Source organism: Podarcis filfolensis (genome assembly GCF_964270895.1).
Source record: "Podarcis filfolensis genome assembly, chromosome: 7".
In the NCBI taxonomy this organism is placed as follows: Eukaryota; Metazoa; Chordata; class Lepidosauria; order Squamata; family Lacertidae; genus Podarcis; species Podarcis filfolensis.
The window spans coordinates 62,341,875-62,366,321 of NC_139603.1; the positions used below are offsets into that span (position 1 = coordinate 62,341,875).

At 40.7% G+C, this 24,447-nt stretch overlaps 1 protein-coding gene across 2 annotated transcripts; it reads right to left on the minus strand.

Annotated features, from left to right (window-relative positions):
- Positions 1 to 1,818: 1,818 nt before the first annotated feature.
- Positions 1,819 to 22,257, minus strand: SNX16 (sorting nexin 16). 2 transcript variants are annotated; one of them, XM_083623640.1, is made up of 8 exons: positions 21,663 to 22,257; positions 17,534 to 17,986; positions 15,427 to 15,513; positions 14,402 to 14,550; positions 8,952 to 9,021; positions 5,674 to 5,810; positions 3,842 to 3,961; positions 1,819 to 3,301 (listed from the first exon to the last, which is right to left on the minus strand). In XM_083623640.1, exons 2-8 carry the CDS (start codon positions 17,903 to 17,905, stop codon positions 3,193 to 3,195), a joined length of 1,044 nt encoding a protein of 347 aa, XP_083479766.1. In that variant the 5' UTR covers positions 17,906 to 17,986; positions 21,663 to 22,257; the 3' UTR covers positions 1,819 to 3,192. The 2 variants fall into 2 exon arrangements, with proteins under 2 accessions (XP_083479766.1, XP_083479765.1); XM_083623639.1 differs by having other exon boundaries at positions 22,011 to 22,153.
- Between the last annotated feature and the right edge of the window lie 2,190 nt (positions 22,258 to 24,447).

Sequence of the window (24,447 nt, forward strand, 5' to 3'; positions counted from 1 at the left end):
CATATTTAATTAGTGAAGGATTAAACCATAAATTATTATAGTGAAATCTAGGTATGTACCTAATAAGGGACGCTTGAATAATCATATTTAATCTGAAGTATGTGCAACAATTAATGCTTTCATACCTACTAAGTAACGCAAATCCACACCCAAGCTAGTAGGCAGGCTGCTTTTCCAGTTGTTTCAACTTCTCCCCCCACACCTCCATTTTACAACAAGCACTAGACTCCTAGTAGTCCTGATCCATTGTTAGTACAATATTAGGTAAATGGGCAGGAACAGCGATAGTGCAAAGATGTTGAGACAAAGGCCCTGTGGTGGGGTTTGAAGAAAGACTTCTCACATTAAGAAGGTAGGCCACAATGCATGGGGCTTTTTAAGACGCACAGAGCAACCAGAGAGAGGCAAGGTGAGAATAACAGTTACCTTCCAACCTACCTAACCTGTTTTCATAGAATCATAGAATTGTAGAGTTGGAAGTGGCCCCGAGAGTCATTTAGTCCACCTCCCTGCAATGCAGGAATCTTGCCCACAGCTGTCCCTGGGTGGGCTCGAACCACCAGCCTTCTGGTTAATAGCCAGATGCACTGACCCATTGGGCTACGGAGACCTGTCATTGTGAATGACTTCCTGGCCCTGAATGGGATAACTGTGAACCTGAAGGACCAGGTGCGCAGCCTGGGAGTCATTCTGGACTCACAGCTGTCCATGGAGGCGCAGGTCAATTCTGTGTCCAGGGCAGCTGTTTATCAGCTCCATCTGGTACGCAGGCTGAGACCCTACCTGGCCGCAGACTGTCTCGCCAGAGTGGTACATGCTCTGGTTATCTCTCACCTGGACTTCTGCAATGCACTCTATGTGGGGCTACCTTTGAAGGTGACCCGGAAACTACAACTAATCCAGAATGCGGCAGCTAGACTGGTGACTAGGAGCGGCCGCCGAGACCATATAACACCGGTCTTGAAAGACCTACATTGGCTCCCAGTACGTTTCCGAGCACAATTCAAAGTGTTGGTGCTGACCTTTAAAGCCCTAAACGGCCTTGGTCCAGTATACCTGAAGGAGCGTCTCCACCCCCATCATTCTGCCCGGACACTGAGGTCCAGCGCCAAGGGCCTTCTGGAGGTTCCCTTGCTGCAAGAAGCCAAGTTACAGGGAACCAGGCAGAGGGCCTTCTTGGTAGTGGCATCTGCCTTGTAGAACACCCTCCCACTAGATGTCAAAGAGAAAAACAACTACCAGAGTTTTAGAAGACATCTGAAGGCAGCCCTGTTTAGGGGAGCTTTTAATGTTTAATAGATTACTGTATTTTAATATTCTGTTGGAAGCCACCCAGAGTGGCTGGGCAAACCTAGCCAGATGGGCGGGGTATAAATAATAAATTATTATTATTATATAAGAGCATAAGAAGTGCCTGCTGGATCAGGCCAACGGTCCAGCATCCTGCTCTCACAGTGGTGAACCAGATGCCTATGGGAAGAATGCAAACACCTCTCTGCCCATCTGCAACTCCCAGAAACTGGCATCCAGGGAGCTACTGCCTCTGACAATGAAGATGGAACAAGGCACCCATGACTAGTAAGAGTGTTTGTACACAGTTGAAGGTAGAAGTAGCAGAGTGACCTCCAGAATGGTGCTAATATACAAAAATCTCCTGCAATAAAATGCAGAGAAAATGCATTCCAAGCCAACATTGAAATTTCACGCATCGTGACAAAACATGGAATGTAGATTTCAAAAAGCCAAGGAGCAAGTTAGCTAAGCTCCGGACTCTTTTAAACCCAGCATTATTTTTCAACAGACGACCAAAAAAAGATGTTGTCATGTCCAAAGGTTTATTTGCCCCAGATGGTTTCATACAGTCCTGCAGAGATCTTTGTCCTCACACCCTAAAACACAAAGCGACCATTGAAAATTCCGGCACATGAGACTGTGTGTTAACAGCATTAAACAAAGAAGTAGGTGGCACAGAGAAGAACAAAAGAAGCATTCTTCCTACTGAAAGAGCAGACAAAACAAGGCACTTCCAGCAAATAACTGCTGAGCAGAATGTTTCTGAAGATTCCATAAAGCTGACACACTATTATAACATCTGTAACAAGCAAAATACAAAAAGGCACTACTGTACAAACCAGTTGCACCTTCCCTCAGTCCAAAGGTCGAACAAAAAGCACAAAAAACACAGAGCCAATGAACTTGGCACAATATTTTCTTTGTTATAAAGTGCATTATTAGGTTCAACACAAATTTTAAAACGAGAGTGAAGCTTATAGTGTGTTCCTGGGTGTAGAATATTTTATAAACACACACAAACATAAACTGCAATTAGATTTAGTTATTTAACTGTGCAGAAGTATGGCTTTAATGACTCAAATATCTGTTTATAATATGCATACTTTAAACAGAGCAATTATGCATTAGCAACAAAAGAAAGAGGTAGTGTTCTTTATATAAGGCAAATTTGTTGATTCGGTGATTATGTGGCTGAGTGGCAAAAGTGTAAGGAGATTTAAAGAAAAACAGTTAAAAGACAGCTTTTATATTGTTTTCAAGTGCAGGTGAATGCCCACAGTGTGATATTTCTTTCCGCATTATGAAAACAAATAACATTCCCATTACTGAAAGGTTTGATTTTGGTACTGCAAGCTTTCCTAGATCATTGCATTATAATTTACATATCACTTATTTACATTTATGACTTTAAAAACCACAAGAAATCATATACATTTTCCAAGTCCAGATGGCAGAATTATATTTCCCAGAGCAGAAGTTACATGCCTATATAAAGAATCTGAAAATCCAAATACCAAAAAGCTGTCCATACAAAATGTGAAATATTAATAGCAAGCATGTGATATACAACATGCTACATGATTGGTATATCTACATGTGTGGCATTTATCCTTTATATATGGGTACATATAACTTATATACATCACTTAGGATTCCAACTTGACCTGCCTTTAACCAGAGCTTCTTTATATATTAATATATATCTCTCATAAGGCTAGATAAAGGCTGAGACAAAGCAGCACTTATATCCTTCCTATGCCATAGGTTTCTCTAGATTGGTTTATGTAAACATTCAAGCTTCTGCCATCTCAGCTTCTGCTTGACAGCTACTATATACTTCTGTTCAATGCAATCCAGACATTGACTTTTTTACACTACTGTAAAGGCAGCTGGTAGCATTTACATCTCTTCATCGGTGGTATACGCTACCTCAGCAACTTCGATTTCTGGCACGTGATTTTCAGCCAATGAACCGCTCCAAGATGTTGCCCGATTCTCTTTCTCAGAACTGTAGAGACAGATCAATATGTTAGACACACTTTTTTGGGGGGGGGGGATCATTTCATATCCATCTCATAGTTCTGATCAGCACACTTGGAAAACTAATCTCTTTTACTAAGAGTTTATAGAGGTAGACCCTTGCCCCGCAAAATCTGCTAAGCAAGGTTGCTGGTTTTGTGTTTTATGCCGTTTCCCCCCATTATTTACATTATTAGTCATGGATACCTAGACCTCTGGGTTAAGGTGGATCACAGATGCATGCCTGCCAGATCATTTCATGTTCAACCAGCATTATCCACGTGCAGCTTCTTCAGCATACCTCCTACTAAAACGTTATCCTTTTAACCTCAGTTTGGGGCAAGGACTTTTTGAGGGGGTGAAAAGGGCAGGAAACCACAAGTAACAAATATATTGAATATTTCCAGAGTGTGAATTGCATTTGGAATGTGAATGGCACTTCTACAACAACGTATCGCAGGAGACTGTAGAAGTGAAAGGCTTTTCAGAAAATAACCTTAAATAAAACATATAGAATTTTAGATTGTACCTGTTGTCTTCTTCCAGGGCTCCTTGATCTGCCTCTATTGCAGAGGATTCCACTTCTCCACTGCACTCACTCTCTTGTCCTGACAACTTACGAGACTTCACTTTTCCTAAATTTAAATCCCTGTGTAACGAATTCAAGATACAGCTGATTGGATCCAGAAAATCACTTTCACAAATGTAAGGAGACTTTCCAATTATAGATAGAAGAGAATACACAATTTTTGCTAACTCTCCCTTCCCCCAGTGTTTTCTAGGAGGATAAGGGAAACAGGAGGAATTGGTGAAAATTGCCCCCTCTGCTTCTTCAAATGTAATTGTAGCTCCTGCTAAACATTAGTTTAGATCCAATCCAATTTAGTTAAGCTAGGAAATAATGAAAAAGCACCTAAGCAGAACTTCTTTTAGAAGACTTTTCTACACATAATTATATTTTCATTCCTTTATTAGGTTTAAGACATAATATTGAAATGACACTGATACTAATTAGCAAAGAACTTTCATTACAAATTGTATCTATTTTGTATTGATGCTTCAGCATACTGTTTATCCATTATGCACTGAAAATCTAATTATATTAGATGTTGGAAAAGTAAGTATTTTAGATACTAGACTACTAAATAGGATGCTCATCTACAAAATATTTTGGAAAGTACAGTATTTTGTTTGCTATGCATGTGGTTTCATAATCAGATTGCATAGTGGTTCTTGAGTTGAAGGAGCAGTTTTTTCTCTCTGTTTGGGTAAGATTGGACGGTCCTTTGACTCAAGATGGCAAACCTTTCAAAACTGCACTGAACCTTTCAAAATGGCACCAATTTTAACTCTGCATTTCATTCCCACCCTCCTTAGAATTCCTGGGCAATGTCAGGTACAAGGCCGCTAGTAAGCAATAACTATAAAATTAGCAGCATCATTTATTTCACCAGATTTCAGGTTCATACTGACAGTAAAATAGAAGTCCTCATCCTCAGGATACTTTACTAAGGATTTCCTCTTTGTGAGATTGCTACTTGGAAACTGCTCTCCCTCCCCTCATTCCTATCCAAAGAAATGCATAGTTAAGCTGTAAGTGGCCTGCACCAACCCCAATTGTGTCAGAAAGGCTCACATACATATTAAAGTGTTTTAATTCACACAAGACTTTTTATTTCCTTTTTAAACTGAAGCTTAAAATTATGCAAGAGTTACTCTGGGGGTTATCTCCTGTCTTTCAGGAGAGAATTGAGGGTATAACAACAACAACAACAACAACAACAAACAAACAAAGAAAGAAATTTTTATTTATACCCCGCCCTCCCCGGCCAGAGCTGGGCTCAGGACGGCTAACACCAGTAAAATTACAATAAAAACATAATGAGGGGGGGGGGAGACCAATTTAAAATACGGGTTAAAATACAATTTAAAATGCAGCCTCATTTTTATAGTAGCCCATAGATCTAAACCATAAGGGGAGGGAAGCATAAGGGTCAGACTGAGTCCAAACCAAAGGCCAGGTGGAACAGCTCTGTCTTGCAGGACCTGCAGAAAGATGTCAAGTCCCGCAGGGCCCTAGTCTCTTGTGACAGAGCGTTCCACTAAGTGATGTCATTTGTGGACCTTAAGGTCCTCCGCAGGGCATACCAGGAGAGGCGGTCCTGTAGGTACGTGGGTCCTAGGCAGCATAGGGCTTTAAAGGTCAAAACCAGCATTTAAACCTGACCCTGTACTCCACTGGGAGCCAGTGCAGTATGGTTGCAACAAAAGAAGTTTTCAGAAATGCATGAATAAGTGCTCAATGTTTTGGGGTTAATTTTTAAATTGCAGTCTGGTTTCAAGAATTTTCTGTCCACTTACCCCAATTGTTTCTCTATGGCATCTATGTACACTTCTTTTTCGTTTAGCATTTTTTTCAGAGCTTCCACCTCTTTTTGCTTTTCAGCAAGTTCCTTTTGCAGACGGTAGTTTGTTTCTTCTAGGGTCTCGCAGAAAGCCTAGAAGAAAAATTAAACGATTTTTTGAAGGCAATAGTTTTGTGTGAGAAATGCAAAGACTTGAGACTGATGATGCTCCCCTACTGCAATAGTTTTAATTTTTAGTATGCATAAAAGCACACAACCTCAATTTTATTTCATTGCACTGAACATTTTTATGTGGCAGTAATGAGGTCAAACTGTATCAATCTGTCATTTTTTATGTAAGCAAAAAAAAAACAAAAACCTAACCTCATGGTATACAACAAGACAATGGCTCACAAAGGGACTGTCCTAACCCACATTTCAAAATATTTTCAGAACGACAAGCTGTGACCTACACATGCAGCTGAGAATATCTGCATGACCAGCCACCACAGCTCTGCAGACATGCATCCTGTAGCAACTTTACTATTCATAGCACTGGGACATTAAAACAGAACAAGGAAAATATAAGGGAACTACTATGCCATAACAGAAAAGCATTGCATCTATTGCAGAATCTTATAGTAACAGCATAATCATGATGAAACACAAATAACACATATTGGTTTGAATGTGGCTACTGAGAAAGTCCACCAAAAGTTGACATTTTCTGCTAAAGCTAGATAAAAAAGCATAGGTGAAGCTCACTGTAATTACTTGAGATTACATCTTGGCACACCATGATGCTGTCTTGTTGCCACGCCACATAATTCTACAAATCCCCTCATGGGGCTCAGAAGGTCAACTAGAGATTTCCCCCCCCCCCAGTCCCTTGTGACATAAATAAACATTGCAACTACTGTGGAGCCCCCTCCCCCTCAAATACGTTATCTGATGTTAAAAGATTTTATTGCAGAGCTTAAGATCCCAAGACTGAACCGCAGCAAAGAGATCAGTACGGTTGCAGTAACAACACCCACTCCTAAAGAGACTTACTTGGAAGTAAATTCCACTGATTTTAATGGGATTTATGTCTCAGTAAGTATGTTTAGGATTAAGCCCAATTGGGTTTTTGAGGTAGGAGCTTTTGTAGACATGAGTCCAATGAAAGAGGAAGTTGTCTTCAAAAGCTCATGAGCCACTAAGCTAGTTCATCTCCAAGGTGCCACACAGACCCAATGATACCTTGCCGAGTTTCTAAGGTTAATAGTTACGGTACCTGAAAAGCAAACATCCTGCAAAATTGTTAATTGATATTTTGTAGAACCCTGACTGATGTCACAAGGAGTCATTCAAAGTTACTTCCCTTTCTTTAAATGGAACCACTTCTCTAATCTCTAAAAGTGTGTGTGTTTAAAACAGGGTAAAGGAAAAATTAAACCAATATACACGCCACATTTTAACATTTTTGGGGTGAAATGCTAATAGCTTGCTAGAGGAAATAATATTTGATTCAGTGCTTGGGTACATTGCACATGCTATTGAGACTGTCTCTATAAGCAATGGATATATTTTTCTTCTTGACTTCCTCTATATTTTTGATAGATATAAGATGTTCTGTAGCTGTGAGCTCTCCTTTACTAACAAAACCATTTGATGCAGAAAATCACAAAGCATGGACTGAGGGCTTACAATTCTTTCTCTTTGAGAGAAAGCCTGCAATTAACATTAAGAAGTTTGCATTTCATAATTTGTCGCTAACTTCACTAGCAAAACAGCCTATTATGTAATTTGGCAGTGATCCTCATTTGGTTGTGTAGCACATTCAGTTAACCAGGCATCCACCAGGGGCTGATACAGATATAATGATGCCAATCCCTTAAACTATGGGGCAGTTCTGAAGGGACCAGCCATTTACTAGAGCCAAAATCAACAGGAATTAAAATACATCAATGGCATTATACTTTGACTGAAACCAAGTTAAAATAGTTAAAGTTGTCCTCTAAAAAGCCAAATTCAAAAAACACACACACACACACACACACACACACACACACACACAGCATCCGTATATATTTTGGAATGCTAACAACATTCCAAATGTCTTAACTTAAAAGTACTTTTACCAAGTATTTGAACTGGACATATTAACATAATGTGTTAAGCTGGTTCATATCTGTGAGCCAAAAAAGTCTCTTTGTTCTTCTGCATGCATTCAGCAAATGGTATTATTCTAATTCAGAAAGACTTTTGGATGGGCTCTGCAATATCTGAAAAATCAGATGCCCAAGGAAAACAAATAAAAAGAATGACATACAATCCAAATAAAATATCCTATTTCAGGTAGGAGGAAATAGCAGTGAGACTGAGCAGTGTAACTGATAAATCATGAAGACACACATATTAAAAATATGTGAGAAAGTACTTTAAGCTAAATATAAGTAAACCAGCGAAGGAAAATCCTAAAGTATGATACATCCACAACTGATAAAGCAAAAGGATCAGATCGCAGAGGTAGATTTAAAACAATGCATCAAACATGAGTCATCAATAATTATATACCAGGCAGCAGAATAAAACAATATTCAACAGTCGGAGATTGAGAAAAACTGCAGGAAGAATATAGTCAAAAGAAACTTTGAAATTATTTCCTACAACTTCTGCATTCTTTAGGGATGTGGGTGGTGCTGTGGGTTAAACCACAGAGCCTAGGACTTGCCGATCAGAAGGCCGGCGGTTCGAATCCCCGCGATGGGCTGAGCTCCCGTTGCTTGGTCCCTGATCCTGCCCACTTAGCAGTTCGAAAGCACGTCAAAGTGCAAGTAGATAAATAGGTACCGCTGTGGCGGGAAGGTAAACGGCGTTTCCGTGCGCTGCTCTGGATCGCCAGAAGCGGCTTAGTCATGCTGCCCACATGACCCGGAAGCTCCCTCAACCAATAAAGCGAGATGAGCGCTGCAACCCCAGAGTCGACCACGACTGGACCTAATGGTCAGGGGTCCCTTTACCTTTACCTTACCTGCATTCTTTCCCCACCCTCATCTCCCCAGGCTTTCGTGATCTCTGCTCCATAGCTGCCCTGTCTTTCTGCCTTTGGGCTGCTTGTTGTGTAAATGTACAGTCCACAGATTATTCATTCCATGACTTTTTCTATGTGGCAGACATATATATTTGATGTCCGCCTCAAAGAGAACAGCTGCTTCTCCTGTTATAAAGGTACCACATGACAAACATCATATGCAACAGGCCAGTTAAGAGTGTTTTAGTCTAAAAACCAAATAACTACTTTACACTTACCCTACTCTCTTCAAGGCTATCAAATGGTCCTGGTGGATCATCCAAACAAAGGAACTCCCTCACTGCAAGACTTTGAAATAATGAAAAGAAAGAAAGAAGTTGGTCTCCAAACAGAACAGCCTAAAGTCAGTGAGAAACAACACAAAACACAGTATTTCTCCGAAAATGAGCAAGTTTGTTTTTCTTATAACCAACGTGTAATGTTTCAGTTAGCAGGTATAAATAAATGTTTTCCATACCATTTTCACCCTCCCCAGCAATGGATGCTTGCCTAGTATAAAATGAAATTGTTTTAAACGGAAGACATTCAGGGTGAGGATTTTTTTTGAAGTTTAATTTATCCTGGATTTTAAAATCCGATTAACTCCCCAGTAAAAAGTAAAAAACAAATAAATCTGAATTAAAATACAGAACGACAACAGCCAGGAGTAAGTGAACCGCTAACTAATCCCATGTCCCTGTGGAGGCTTAGAATTTGCATTTCCCAAACAGTAGATTTCTCTATACTGTACTACATAAGCAAATTGCTTTTGAAACATGAAAACCTTGTAGTTGCTTATGCATACCAAACAGGATCTCCCCCACACTCAAACTGAAGATTAATAAAGATTGTCAATAAGCCTTCACCCAGGATTATCGCCTTATCTGTACACTAGACATAACTGTCTGCCTACTTGTTTGGGGTCAATAAAGACTGTTGAAAGGGGAGACGATAGAGAGGCTTGTATAAACTGAGCAAGAATGACTTGCACTGCTGTATTCTGGAAGATGGCTTCGATTTTTTCTCAAGCCATGTCTAGCCTATGTAACTATTCCTAAACTGTCTCTTTTCCAGCATACTTTTGACTAGCAGAAGTTTGTTTGTTTATTACGGTAAATTTGTACACTGCCCTTCTTTTGAGGATCACAGGGCAGCTCACAACATAAAAATACAAAATGAGAACACAAAACATATAACAACACAAAAACAAACCAAGTTGTATGTGTCAATTGTGTGGAAGCATCTCTTTTGAGAAGATTAAACTAAGGCTTCAACCAAACATGCAAACAACTGTGCCTGCTGCTTTAAATACCATAAATATGGAGAACACTTCACATTGCATATCATTTTTATGAAGGAATTCCTCTCACAGATTTGCCAGTTTACATATGCAAAGTTTGTTTGTTTTGAAGAAAACAACAACAAAGGACAATGAGCTGCTGGAAATTCTGGAGCAGCAGTCCACACGGGTTGGGACTAAAGAAGCTTGATATTATAAAACATGAAGAAAGCTTGCGGAAAACTGTTCTAACATCACATCTGTAGAATTTCCAGGTTCGTCAGCGAGTTTGTGAGTGAGAATGTGTCTTTTCCTCTCATAACATCTATTCAGTCAAATGAACTGTCTAGAAAAAACAGGAACAATGCTTCTTTGCTTCATTTGACAGTTATATCACATCCTTTCCAAACAGTTTTATTTACAGTAGAGCTTCTCTTCATGGTTGAACTGCTGTTTTGAAAAGATGTGGAATGAGATCGCAAATGGCCATCCTCAGAACAGCTTATTATATGAAAGCATTGTTGCCTTCTCCAAGCTTGATTTCACTTGTTCTGTACCTCTTTTAGACCCCGTTATTGAGTTTAAGGACAATTTTGGCAATATTAAGCTACAAAATGCGAAAAATACTACAAAATTTGTATCTTGTGACTAATGGTATAAAGCTTTTATGTGGAAGAATGATGATAAAAAATTATAACCACTGAATCCAAGCACTTAATAAGATAAATATCAGTTGGGTTTGGGTAGCCTTGGGTAGCCTTTTTTTGCTATGATGCCTTTGGCAGCTCTAATAGACAAGTACTATATGTGGTTGCAGTTAAGAAACAAAGTTCTTTGTGCACTAGTGGAAAAGGGGGGATTCAAGTGTAGGGTTTTGTTAAGTATATTCTCAACTGAGGTTGTAATAAGCTAAAAATATACATTGATCTGTGGCCAGAGGCAGTACACCTTTCTGAATACCAGATGTTGGAGACAAAATGCAGTACAAAACAGAAGAGTGCTGCCTTCGTGCAATACTTGAGAGTTTATTAGAACCAGTTGATTGGCAGCTGATAGAAACAGAATGCTGGTTATCTGTTAGATGCAGGCTGGAGCAAGTCATTTCTTATGCTCCTATGTGATATTTATATGATGAGGATTGTGATGCAAAAGCTCATTCAAATGCATTTAGAACTTTAATGGAAGCAACAGCAATATTGGATTTCCTCTCCTCTTTCCAAACCATAATGCGGTGCATGTGGGGAAGGGAATTCCATCTTTAACTTACAGTTTTTGATTGAGCAAATCTGTTTACACAGACTCAACTAAGCATTACTATTTTAGCTCTATTGCACTAAGATGGGCAATACTGATAGAAGCAGAAAGTATGCTTCTTCCACAGAAAGCTGCAACTAGAGAGCAGAAAACGCACATGCACACTTGCCCTTTGTGAACAGCAGAGAACTGAATCCCTTTTTAGATTCTCCTCCAGGATAGGGTGGAGCCACAAATGACTCCGGCCCAGCCTGTCAGAAGAATAAGTAATCCAAGCATCTGTTTTACAGGTTTAACACCTTTCTCCAGTTTCCACAATATGCAAAAAGAAATACTCATGAGCAAATAAAAGGGAAAACACAGCTTGCACAATGTGTATTTCTGATATTCATTGTGAACTTATATCCCTATTAAAAATCATTCCAATGAGGATGTTACTTTAGGATGCAGTTTTACTGTACTCTTATTCATGGTGTTATATAATGAAGGATCTCACTAACAAAATCCTGTTTAATATTGGGGCAAGAGAACTGGTTCACAGAGTCTTGAACGAGTGTCGCTGCTTTGCATGTCAGGAAGAAACCATTAATGAGAACATTTATTCTTGCCTAAGAAGCTCAAGACATCTTGAAAGAATTTGAAAAACTCTACATACTAGTCTATTAGCACTGCAATGCGGAAGTTAGAAGTGACAGAAAAAGATGAGTTTATTTGTTGCGTCTCAGGACGTTTTAGGTTGCATTTTTTTTATAAAATCACACACAAACATAATTCCATCAACACTATGCTGTACAAGCTCTTAGCTGAACATCGGGTCTACAATCTATTGTGGAGGAGTTCTGTATGGTTGTTGCTGTCACAGCTGCAGCACAGAAGGCTACAATTTCTGTGAGAGACTCCCAACATGCTATCAGATGGCACAAACCTCTAAAGGACAAAAGTTCAAGAAGTTCATATATAACAGAGTTGATAGGAACTGAAAGTACCTGCTAAGAGGCACTTCTGTCACTACCTTTCAGCTGTTATATTGAAGCAGAAGTAGCTAACTTGTGCTCTTAAGATTATGCCCAGCACTAACCATTGGCAACAACTGGAGAACAACCGCTTAGCCACTCCTGTACTGAAATGTTCAACAATAGTGGCAAAGACAAATTCCCCCCCGACCAATTTCTGATCCATTGAGAAATTGTCACGACTTGCGGTCTAGCCCACGCAACCATTCAGGATTCTACTATAATTACCCATCCATAACCAGCCACCATTAACACAAACAAACACACTGAAATGGAACATTTCAGCTTCAGGGTTGGCATTTAGAATTCAATGTACTGCCAAATAGCACGCTGCTCATAACATGCGTGGTTCAAGATTGCATAAAATTAGAGATTCTATAATTAAAAACAACAACTCATGGTTTCGATTGCAATGCCAAGCTCTAAAGCATTCATAAAAGAGTATCTTCAAAATCACCCATCTTAGAAAGCATATAACAAATACAGGCAGAATCAAAGGCATTCCATTCAAATCTGCATTTTAGAGGGTTTTTAAAAAACCTTCTTCTTATATGTATTTTTAGAAACTGAAAAATAAAATTAACAGATAATCCCCATATTGTAACTCCACATGCTGAATACACAATGCCAAACAGCCAACAGCAGATTTTTTTGTATATTTAAAGACTTTAACAACCACCTTCCAAATACATTGCTCTCACACTGTGATGTATAAGGATAATAAATAGAACATAATACTACATAAAACTATAACATTTAGACACAGTTAAAGTACGCATCCTCAATTAAAGCACAGCAGACTAATCAAAAGTGAAATGAAATAAAAGCATCTCAAAAGTTACCTTATGAGTTATGTACTTCTTGGGTGAGGCAATTCCACAAATGTGGAGCCGCTACTCATAAGGCCTTGTCTCTGATATCTGTCCATCTTACTGATCGGCCAGAGACTGGGTCTCAAAATTTGATCTCAAAGCTTGAGCTGTCTCATACAGGTGCAGGCAGTCCTTTAAATAACTTTGATTCACACCATTTAAGCCATAGGTAGGCAAACTAAGGCCTGGGGGCCGGATCCAGCCCAACTGCCTTCTAAATCCGGCCCGCGGACAGTCCAGGAATCAATGTGTTTTTACACGAGTAGAATGTGTCCTTTTATTTATAATGCATCTCTGGGTTATTTGAGGGGCATAGGAATTCGTTCATTTCTTTTCTTTTCAAAATACAGTTCAGCCCCCCACAAGGTCTGCGGGACAGCGGACCAGACCCCTGCTGAAAAAGTTTGCTGACCCTAGATTTAGGGTGTCTTCTTATACAAATACATTCCTGATTTCCTTTGGCCCTTTCTCTACATCCCAATTGTGGCAAATCCTGTAATTTAGACAGATTGCCACCCTGCTAGCGGCAAGAATGTAGAAGTCTGAAATATTTTTAAAGACCTCTCAAAACTCCTTTAGCAATTTCCAGTCTTAAACACATTTGCCCTTTTGTAACCTAAAATAACGCAAGTTCCTACACTTTTACTAATTTTCAGTTTCAACAGCTTATATATTGCTTAACTGTGTTGTCTCAGCAGTGCTGAGTAACAGTAAAGTTAAAAAGATATAATGAAGATAGGTAAGTTAAAACTAATAACAAAACTTACTTAAAATGCCTAGTGACGTAAAAAAGCCTCTACTAGGTGTAAGAAGTTCAAAAGGAGAACGGCCTATTTCATCTCACCTGGGAGGAAGTTCTACAAAATTGGGCCCACAATCCTGAAAATGTGGCTGTGCTTTTGAGCCAGACGACAACTAACAGCTACTCCTGCAAGGGCTTCAGTGATTAGGCATGGATATATAGAATTAGGTGGTCGTTAAGATTTCCTGGACCACCGTTGTCAAAGTCCTTGTGAATTGATACAAGAATCCTGAACCTGGCCCAGAAACATATGTGCTGGTGTTAGTCTGGGGAGGGTTTCTTTATTCACAGAAAGCAATTTAATTATTCATTAGTCTAATTCTGGAAAAGCAGGAGTACAATTTAGAATAGTGGGCAGTAGAGCTCAAACCAAGTCTTACAAAAAAAGAGCAACAGCTAAAGAGGGTCTTATTCTTTTGTTACCCTGTTAAAATAATCCAAGTGACAGAAGAAGGTGAGAATCACATACCAGTTAGCAATGTCTTTGTGAGCTACTAAGTTCTGTAAGAATGCTTGGAGTCCCAGCTGTCTATCTTCCAGAAAATCAGGATTGTAATTATCCTTGAACCAGCGCTTTGGTGGTAGTGCCAATCGGAAACCAGGAAACATATCTTTGAGCTGAAAAAAGCAAACCAAGTAGATAGTAAGGAATTACACTTTCTGCATAGAGTTAATATATCACTAAGGTGTTTGTTTTTTCCTTTGCTTTTTATCTATTTCTCTCCCTTTGTCTTAGATTAATGTGCAATGGGTTCTTTTGCTGAGATTTTCTCAGCAAAGAGAGGCAGGTCAAGCTGGTTTGAAGAGTAGCAACAACATATCAAATGCAATACCAGTGCCCCAATACCTGAAAACAATCACTATCTGTTAATTCATGTATAGTGAAAATTTGGTGCTTTTTCAAAAAAGCAAAAAATTGTGAAAATTTGAGCCACGCCACTGCACTATTCCTCTGTCTTTTGTGGTACAAACAAATGGCTAGTCAAGAAACACATTATGGGAATGCATCTTGTTAGAAGAATGTTTACAACAATAGGCAGAGATGTATGAATCTTAGCAAATTAGCCTTCTCTTGATTAAGCAAGGGGTAGCATTCAACATTAATGAACATGGAAGTTAGGCCCCTTCATTTTTAATGGGTGTACTCTGAGTAAAACTTAGTTGAGTGCCACCTAAGGTTTTGCAGACCAAACCGGGGGGGGGGGGGAGGTAACCAGAAAAAGTTAAAGGGCTTGCAGGTATTATTTTCAGATGTCAAATATGCAAATCACCCTGTGATCTTCAGATGAAGGGTGGTATAACAATTCAATAAAAAATGTAAATAAATATGGCACTGGAATGACTTTCCGAATACCGTTTAAAAGTAGGGCTTCTCAGTGAACTTACTAGTTCTATGGCAAAGCAATTGCTTGTTTTTCTCATTCTAACTTTTCAAAGTTGGAAGCAAAAATGTTAATCTGGTACATTAATAGCTGGAGATCAAGAATTATATACCTTGTCATTAAGCCTGGAGAAGTCCGTATACCTTCTAAAAACTACCCAGTTTTCCTCTGGATTTTTCTTTACAAGGATTTTGTAAACCTGTTGAATAAAAAAAACTATTATAGCAGTTTCAATAAGTTGTGTGAGCATTTTAGTCACATTACACTATAATTACTAGGGAACTGACATAACTATTCTTTCAGAAAGGAAGCAAGTGTTATCAAAGTTTGCCAATGTATATATACTAAAGTATAAAAAAAGAACAAGTATTTCATGCAAATATAGAACTGGTATTGTTTTACTGCTCCCAGGAGGAACCAATTCCTGGAATTTGGATTTTCTATTTTAAACTATTTTCACAAACGTAGTGTATTTCAACAAGATACCCTGATCCTATCTACATTGAGTCACTCATCCCAGCTCAGGCGGAACTGGGTAGGGGGGAGACTTGCCTCTGTTCCAAATTCCAGTTGCCTCAATCACATGACCTACCAATGGAATGGAAGTTAGACTGACAGAAAGGGTAGTGTATGTCACACTGTTATAAAGTATTGTTTCCCCTCTGTCAGGCTTGGGCTGGCTCTGCTCCTGGATTGAGTTTGGAATGGGGTAATTTATGCCATCCTAATTTATGCTGGGTTCCTATAGTTTGGCTTGCACTGTTAATCAAAATCACGTCTCAAAGATTTGAATACAGTATTGCTTCCCAGTAAATTAAGGTTAAGATTAAAAATCTAATGCATATTCAAAGTATAACCAATGAACGTAATTTCTACTAAAACATTATGGTACATTGCAATAATCTGTAATAATAATTTAAGATGACTCAGATGAAAGGGAGAACTCGTTGGACTATACCCAACTATTTGGTATCTAAACCACTGGTGCCTGCATACGTCATCTTCTCCTTCTGTGATTTCAGTACAGTCCTATACAGTGGTACCTCGGGTTAAGTACTTAATTCGTTCCAGAGGTCCGTTCTTAACCTAAAACTGTTCTTAACCTGAAGCACTACTTTAGCTAATGGGGTCTCCTGCTGCCGCCATGCCGCCGGAGCACAATTTCTGTTCTCATCCTGAAGCAAAGTTCTTAACCTGAAGCACTATTTCTGGGTTAGCGGAGTCTGTAACCTGAAGTGTATGTAACCTGAAGCGTATGTAACCCGAGGTACCACTGTACATGTCCATCCAGAAGTGTCCCACTGAGTTCAATGGGTCTTACTTCCAAATAAGGAATTATATAGGACTGCAGCCTAAATTACCATAAAATTCCTTTTCTGTGTTGTTGTTTTTTAAAAAAGTGTTGTTTACACAGAACAACCACTTCAAAAACACAGCCTTGGTTATCCTCAATTGCTGAATCCAGCTCAGACTGCAAAAAGTAATTAACACCGCTTTATGTAATTCCAGCCATGCTGAAGCTACCCATGTGTATAAAGCTGAGCAAGGTTAAAATTTGCAGAACTGAAAGCATTTTTTGTTTTTAGTAGCTCAACAGTGCTGGAATCAGCAACTTTTATATAAGTACAGATGGCTTAATTAATTAATTAATTAATTAATTAATTTCAAGTATTTATATTCCACTTTTCAATAGAAAAGATGACAAAGCAGTTTAGCGGCTTATAAACAACCAACCAACAATAATGGTAAAACAATAGAAATACTGTATGGAAATTATCAGAACCCATAAATTATACAATATATAAAACATCAAACCCTGTGACACAGAATTCCACTCACTCAATACACTTACACCCGCCCAACTTCTATGTCTGCTCACACATCTGTACCTCAATCCATCTACTACACCTGCACACATTCTCACACACTCCACAACTGCGGATCTCAGTAATCCCAAGTACATACACAAAGGCCAGACCACAACACTGGCAGCCGGATACTATGAGGCAGTCATTGTCCAGAATATGTGTCAAAAACAAGATAGGAATGGGGGTGAGGAATCACATAGTATGGAAATTCAAGAGCCATTGAAGAAAGCCAATGAAGAGTCCCGTTCACAGTACTTACTGTGCAGCGTGATTAGTATTTTTAAAGGATTCTGTGAATCTTTAAATGATGTGTTACTAGTCAAAATTCCTGAAGAAAAAAGCACAACTTACAGTGAATTTTGCCCTTTCTTCCATCACCTCATAACCTAGTATTGTAGGCGTAGCAGGCCGATCTTCCCAGCTCCCAGAGTTTATGTTTTGCTCACTATCTTCCGATGGTTGAATGCAATATTCCATAGATGTGTTCGTACCTATAAATTTAGTCCTAACAAGCGGACTATTGCAAGGAGATGAAGTGGCACCAATTGCATCAGGGACACTCCTCTTTTTAAAACTACTGATAGAAGATTCCTCTAGCTGTGCTTTTGAAGAATCTGAACATGTTGAAATGCTCCCAAGAGATGATCTTCTTTGGTTTCTATTTGTGGTAAAACTAGTAGAACTTCCTATAGGTATTGGAACAGGAACATATGGAGTAGCCATCCTTCATTAGCGACTGTAAGAAAGCTTATACTTCTTGACTGTAGAATTTATGGAACTCTCATTCGCGTTCCCTTCCGTTATCTGGAAATAAGAGAAAGTAGGTTTTCAAACAAACAGAACTTTTTATAGAGACATTCTCATAACCTTATTTAAAACATGGAAATTCCTCAATGTCTGTATTAAGCAACAACAGAGTATGAATGGCTTTATAAAGAAACGAAAACTGGAAAATAATTTCACACAATCAGAACGTAACTTAGGGCTGCTACATGTCACAAAGTCTTACAAAATGCTTCAGTAAATTCTCACACCCTAGGATGCTGACCTAATCCTGCCTGGTACATCCTTCTTAACTATGAGGTCATCTTCTGCTTCATCCAATTCAAATTATTTTAAATTCCTGCTACTGTCCTCATTTTTCACATGGTCTAGTCCTTCCCCTGTCCACCCCCTAATATTCTTAAGAGGGTATCTTCTGCAGTCTTCAGAGAGTAGCTGGAAGTGGGGAGGCACTCTGCAGTTTGAATCTGAAATTTTAGATGCACTAACAAAATTCCCTGTCACAAAATGCACCTAGAACAATGGGAGCTTTGAACACTGACTAGCATATGCAGAAAGCAAAATCATCCAGCATAGATATTTTGATAAGATGCTGAGTAAAGCGGAAGTGTGTTCATTTTAAATGAGCTGGCTATCTGATGTATTATTTAATATAGTTCTAACACATTTCACTGCAAGACTCATCCCATCCAGTGAAAACAGAAAACAAATGAACCTGAGTTTCTGAAGAATAGTTTAACATTTTAATTTTATCCACACTTTTAGTTTCATGCTTTTTGGGGAAAGCAGAAGTTGTATAATTAAACAGTATGATCAGCAAACGTAAAGAAGAATAAGCAGCCACACTGATGTTCTTCTCCAAAGTGATTATCTCCTCACAAAGATACTACAGAGACTGGATTCCAGGATCTCTGAATCATCAAATGATATTCAACAGCATAAATTATATCAACCAAAATTCCCACTTAAAACTGGAAACACCTGTAATCCAACTACTGCATGGACTCAGAAGTCAAATAATTTGAAGGTTCACTTTTATAGTTTTCCCAACTCAGTATTGACTTAACTGCAGGAAGTAACCTTCTTTATATTATTTTTTATTACATTAATTACTTGCTTTTTCTTGCCAAAGGCAATTCAAAGTAACTTATGGGCAAATGAGCAAACAAACAAAACTCCAATAGATACTTTTAAACCAAACCAAGCCAACTTTAAAATAATACATTAAAATACATTTCAAACACCTGCAAAAGGCCAGACAGAGGCCAAAGGACTGGTTAAAGAGGAAAGTTTTTGCCTGGCGCCTAAAAATCTATATTGATGGCACCAGGTAAGCCTCTTCAGGGAAAGCATTCCACAAACGGGGAGCCACCACTGAAAAGGCCTGTTCTTGTGTTGCCACATGAAGAAGGGCCTCAGATGATGATTGCAGGGTTTGGATTGGTTCATATGGGGAGAGGTGGTCCTTATGGCATTGAGGTCCTGTGCCACATAAGGCTTTATAGGTCAAAACCAGCACTTTGACTTGGGTCCGGAAACTAATTGGCAGCCAGTGCAGTCAGGTCAGGATTGGTATTATATGTTCAAACTGTTTTGCCCCAGTGAGAACCTGGCCATTGAGTTTTGCACCAGCTGAAGTTTCTGAACCATCTTCAAAAGCAGCCCCCAGTATGATGCATTGCAGTAATCTAACCTAAAGGCTACCAGAGCATAGACAGCAGAAGTCTGGTTATCCTTGTCCAGATAGGAGCATAGCTGAGCCACCAGCTGAAGCTGATGGAAGGCACTCCATGCCATTGAGACAACCTCAGCCTCAAGCAATAGCAATGGATTCAGGAGTATCCCCAAGCTATATACCCGCTCCTTCACAGGAAGTGTAACACCATCAAGAGCAGGCAATATTTTCTTTACTACAGTCGTACCTCGTTTTGTGGCCGGGATCCATTCTGGAGCCCCAGCCGCTAGCCAAAAAGGATACAGGGCAAAGCGCCATGTCTGCACATGCGCGTGGAGCGGTTTGCGCTTCTGCGCATGTGTGAGTGGCAAACCTGGAAGTAACCAGTTCTGGTACTTCCAGGTTTGCTGTGGACATTCACTGGAACAGACGCTAGACGAGGCGGACGTTCGTGGAGGTATTGCTGAATTCAACGTAGTTATCTCTTTTTAACTCATTCTCTCTCAGCTATGCTTTCTCTTTTCACCACCATTTTAGTGCAGAGATTAATATGGAAGCAATTGACTGTTGTAACTGTAGATGCAACTCAGTAGCAGCAAGCAGGAAAAGGTGCGCTCTGCACCTGACAACCCACTGCTGTGTAGTTGCTGCTCCTTACTGGCAGGGAGAGGAGATGTTGGCACTGTGGGGCACATCAGAAGGAGCATCAGAGTGACTCCACCAGTGCACTTTCACAATGTTGATGCCCCTGTCAACTTGCCTCCTCCTTCCCTGGAAGCAGCACTGACTCCACTACAGGGATGTCATGTGCACAGTGCCTCCCTTTGGCAAATACTGAGTTCCACCTACAGCCATTTACTCCCACACTAATTTCTGCAGCAAAGTACTTTACTCCCTATTGAAACAGCCATAGGAAAGAACAGGGCAGAAGGAGGTATTGCAGTTCCTCTTTGATTTGTTCACATTCTGGAAAGGCATGTAAATACTATCCCACAGTACAAATTCCTTGCTGTGAGGGAGGGAGTATTATGGATGATGATACTTAGCTCAACTATTCCTACCCAGAAGGAAAGAAAAGAGTTATACTCTGTGTGGTTTACATCTGACAACAGTATTTCTACTGCTGTACAGTAGAAACTGTTTTTAAAAACACAATGCTAGCAGCCTGTCCAACAGCAATTCTAGCACTAGGCTACCAGTCCTGATGCACCCAGATCAACAGCAATGGTTACTAAGATCTGCAGGTGAAATCCTTCTTGTGGTTCTGTTATTACGGGGCGCCTGCAGTGGGGGATGACAGAGCCTTCTCCATGGTGGCCCCTCAGTTATGGACTTCCATCCCCCTTGAGATAAGGCAGACACCATCCCTGTATTTTGGCACTGCCTAAAACATACCTTTTTGCCACAGCTTTTGTGGAAAGTTTAGGGTAGTATTTCATTGGCTATTTAGTAATATTTCCAAGTATTATTAACTCTTGTGTTTCAGTTGTGGTTATAAATGAATGAAGCATAAGTAGTGACATAAGCTTTCATGGACAAAAATTCCATTTCATTTGATCCATGAAGTGTTAACCTAGACTGGAAAAGATAAATACATAACTATAAAGAAAATAAAGAAAAACCCTGCATAGGGCAAAAGGCTAATGAAAATCAAGAGACCGTCTGTTTGTTAGATTTATATCCCGCCCTTCAACCTGGTGAAGGGCAGGGAGCAACCCTAACAAGCAAATAAGCCAAATCATTACTCAAGATGTTTACTAGTTTTTGCCTATTCAGCTGTCAGTCCCGTGCATCTGACGAGGCTCCAAAGACCACAAAATTGTAGACCACAATAAAGCCCTTTCGAGGCGACACAAAACTCTCTCGCTCCCCCTCTTACTTTGGCTGTGGCCATTAGTTATTACTGGGGCGCTGAAGCCGATTCCCCGAACCGCAGGGAGCAGCAGCCTGCAAACTATCAGCGAGCGAAGGAAGGAGGATTTACGAAGGAAGATTTGCGAGCAACATTCTCCCAAGGCCCACCTTCGTTTCCTCGGGGTGCAGTCGACGTGCGAGCCCCTCACCCTCCATCAGGGGCTCGGGACCACCGTCCCCTCCGCTCCACAGCTCAGCCGGTGGAGAAGGAGACTCGCGCTCTCAGGGTCGCGGGTTCGAGTCCCGCGTTGAGCGAAAGATCCCTGCACCGCTAGGGGCTGGACTAGATGACCCTCGCGACCCCTTCCCACTCGACGATCTTCGGTCTGGGCATTTACTCACGCGACGCCTCCTGCCCTTCGCCGGCCGCCCCGGCCCCTGGTCCTCCTTCCCCCGCACTCCGCTTGGCCAGGCGAGGCCAAGGCGCTACAAGGACGCGCTCGCGCCAAAGACTACCTGTTGCGCGCCGGAGGCACCCTCGCCGGCCGCCCCTGCGGAGTCCCAAGAGGTACGAGCCGCCACAAGCCGCCGCCACGGTTCCTCAGCCCGTCTCCGACTACAGTTCCCGGGGTGCACCGCGGCCAGACCTGCTCTACCCCCTCCGCGGACAAAACACCGCCGCCTGTAAGCGGGGGGGGGGGGGGAACTTCAAGTCCCGACAAGCAACGCGGTCAAGCGCGCGACCCGTGAATCGGCGTATTCTGGAAAAGCTGGCTGAAAACATTCCACCTTCCTTCCGCCACCTGTTCCCGCATAGCCTGCTGGGATTGGTAGTTCTGTGGGGAAAGAGAGTGGTGTTGCGCTACTTCAGGAACAGGTGGCGAGAAATGACTCGCTGCGCAGACCAGACTGGCCTAATGCGGTGGTGTTTAACCAAGGGCAGCAGATCCGGTATTAAAGTTCGCGCGGCTTGCGGCTGTCTCCTAAATTCACTTTTCCGCTAGGGAATGTCAGGAAAAGTGTCGCGTCTCCATGTTTTCCTTCCTGCCAATCAACTGCCGCCCCCGCAAAAAGCAAACAAACAAGCCAATCCTCGTGATACTTACTTAAAGTTTCCCAACTGCAATCCTAAATGCACTTACCTGGGCGCGAGTTCCATTGATCCCCAATGGGGCTTAGTTCTGCGTAGGCAAGTACAGGATTGCACTGTCATGCTTGTTTTTTTTTTTTTTTTAACTATCTAGGTTCGTTTTAAGCCCACCCCTTTAAAAAATAAATAAACCAAGAAGCCAGAAAACAAATGGATGTGTTTAATAGTGGTGCCGGCTCATAACTTCTGCAAAACTTGAAAATTCCCTTTGTAACCTGAGCTTCATTTCCATGAGAGAGCAGAGTACTGAAGGTGTCTGGTGCTTTTGTAGTATTTTCTGTATTAAGTTTAATAATAATAATAATTTATTATTTATACCTAGCCCATTTGGCTGGGTTTCCCCAGCCACTCTGGGCAGCTCCCAACAGAATATTAAAAACACACTAAAACACTAAACGTTAAAAACTTCTCCCAAACAGGGTTGCCTTCAGATGTCTTCTAAAAGTCAGTTGTTTATTTCCTTGACATATGATGGGAGGGTGTTCCACAGGGCGGGCGCCACTACTGAGAAGGCCCTTTGTCTGGTAAATAATATATTTAAGTAATATATATGCATGCAGCTGGTTCCCATAAATCAGAAGCTTTGGTGCTTTGTCCTAGGCTGTTGGCCATGCTAGCTGGGATTGCTGGGAGATGTAGTTCATCAACTTCTGGAGGACCAAAGGTACCTGCCAGGAGGGAGCCACTCCACCCTAAGATACTTAGCCTTCAGACAACTCACAGTGCTCTCTCAGTCTTTGGTGTCTCCAAAAGTGAGACTGTCTTACTTTTCTCTTTTCCCCCTCCTGCCACCTCTCCCTCCCTGAAATGTGATTTCAGAACTTACTCTTGAACTGAATTTCCTAGTTGCCTATTGAGGGAACTGGGCAGTTTGTGCCTGCAGTTCTTTATACACATCCTTCAGAGGCCTTCCCTGGCATCCATAATGTCTTTCTGCTGCTCCACCCACTGAAATTTGGCTTCAAGAAGCATTGTGTTGTAGCCAGTAGAATAGATTGTGGTATGTGTGTCATGCCCACAAGTGTTTCTCTGGTTCGCACACATGCCCACAGGCTCCAAAAGGTTGGTAACCCCTAAGTATACTTCCAACCAGGCATGTAAGGGTTGCACTGTAAGAAAACTAACTCTTAGTATTCTTTTGTTAGGGCATTGGTACTCATTCCCAGCAGTCAAGCTGGCACAACTCTTAAAGCTATATCTTTTCCTGTTCTGCTTTTGGTCTTCATTGATTTTTATTTATGGCAGGCTTTCTGTGAAAGCAGCTTCATTGACAGCTGAGTTGCGCTGTGAAAATGTTTTGCTAGAGCTGTTAACGTAAACACAGAAGGACAAATGGAAAATTAAAATAGAGCTTGCTTTTTCTTGGAAAGCAAGATGGAGCCACCTTGTGGTGATGACATTCATTTTGCAATTATTATGAGCAATGCTTGAGCTGTCATCTGATTTTGCAGGGTTCCATCCTGGTAACATTCATCAGATGATCTTAGCTACCAAAATCTGATTTGGTTCAATTTGTTTCTTTGTTCTGCATTTCATTGCTCTACTGTTCATCTTCCAAAACACAGTCAGTATATTGTTAACACCTCCAGCTTTTCAATTCTTTTGTCCACAAATAAAAATGTTGGTGTTCCTGTACAACAAGGGTAGCCCAGATAGTGCCCTCCAGATATTGTTATACTACAACTCCCATCACAGCTGACCATTGGGAATGCTGGCTGAAGGTTATGGGAGTTGTAGTCGAAAATATCTAGACGGCATCATGTTGGCTATCCTTGCTATGCTACCTTGCATTCTGCCCATGCC

Excerpts from the sequence above, each read along its gene's own strand:
- SNX16 (XM_083623640.1), bottom strand. The coding sequence starts at position 17,905 with ATGGCTACTCCATATGTTCCTGTTCCAATACCTATAGGAAGTTCTACT. Across the intron at positions 14,551-15,426 it reads TCTCCAGGCTTAATGACAAG|CTCAAAGATATGTTTCCTGG; the intron begins GTATATAATTCT and ends TGCTTTTTTCAG. Across the intron at positions 5,811-8,951 it reads ATAGCCTTGAAGAGAGTAGG|GCTTTCTGCGAGACCCTAGA; the intron begins GTAAGTGTAAAG and ends TTTTTCTTCTAG.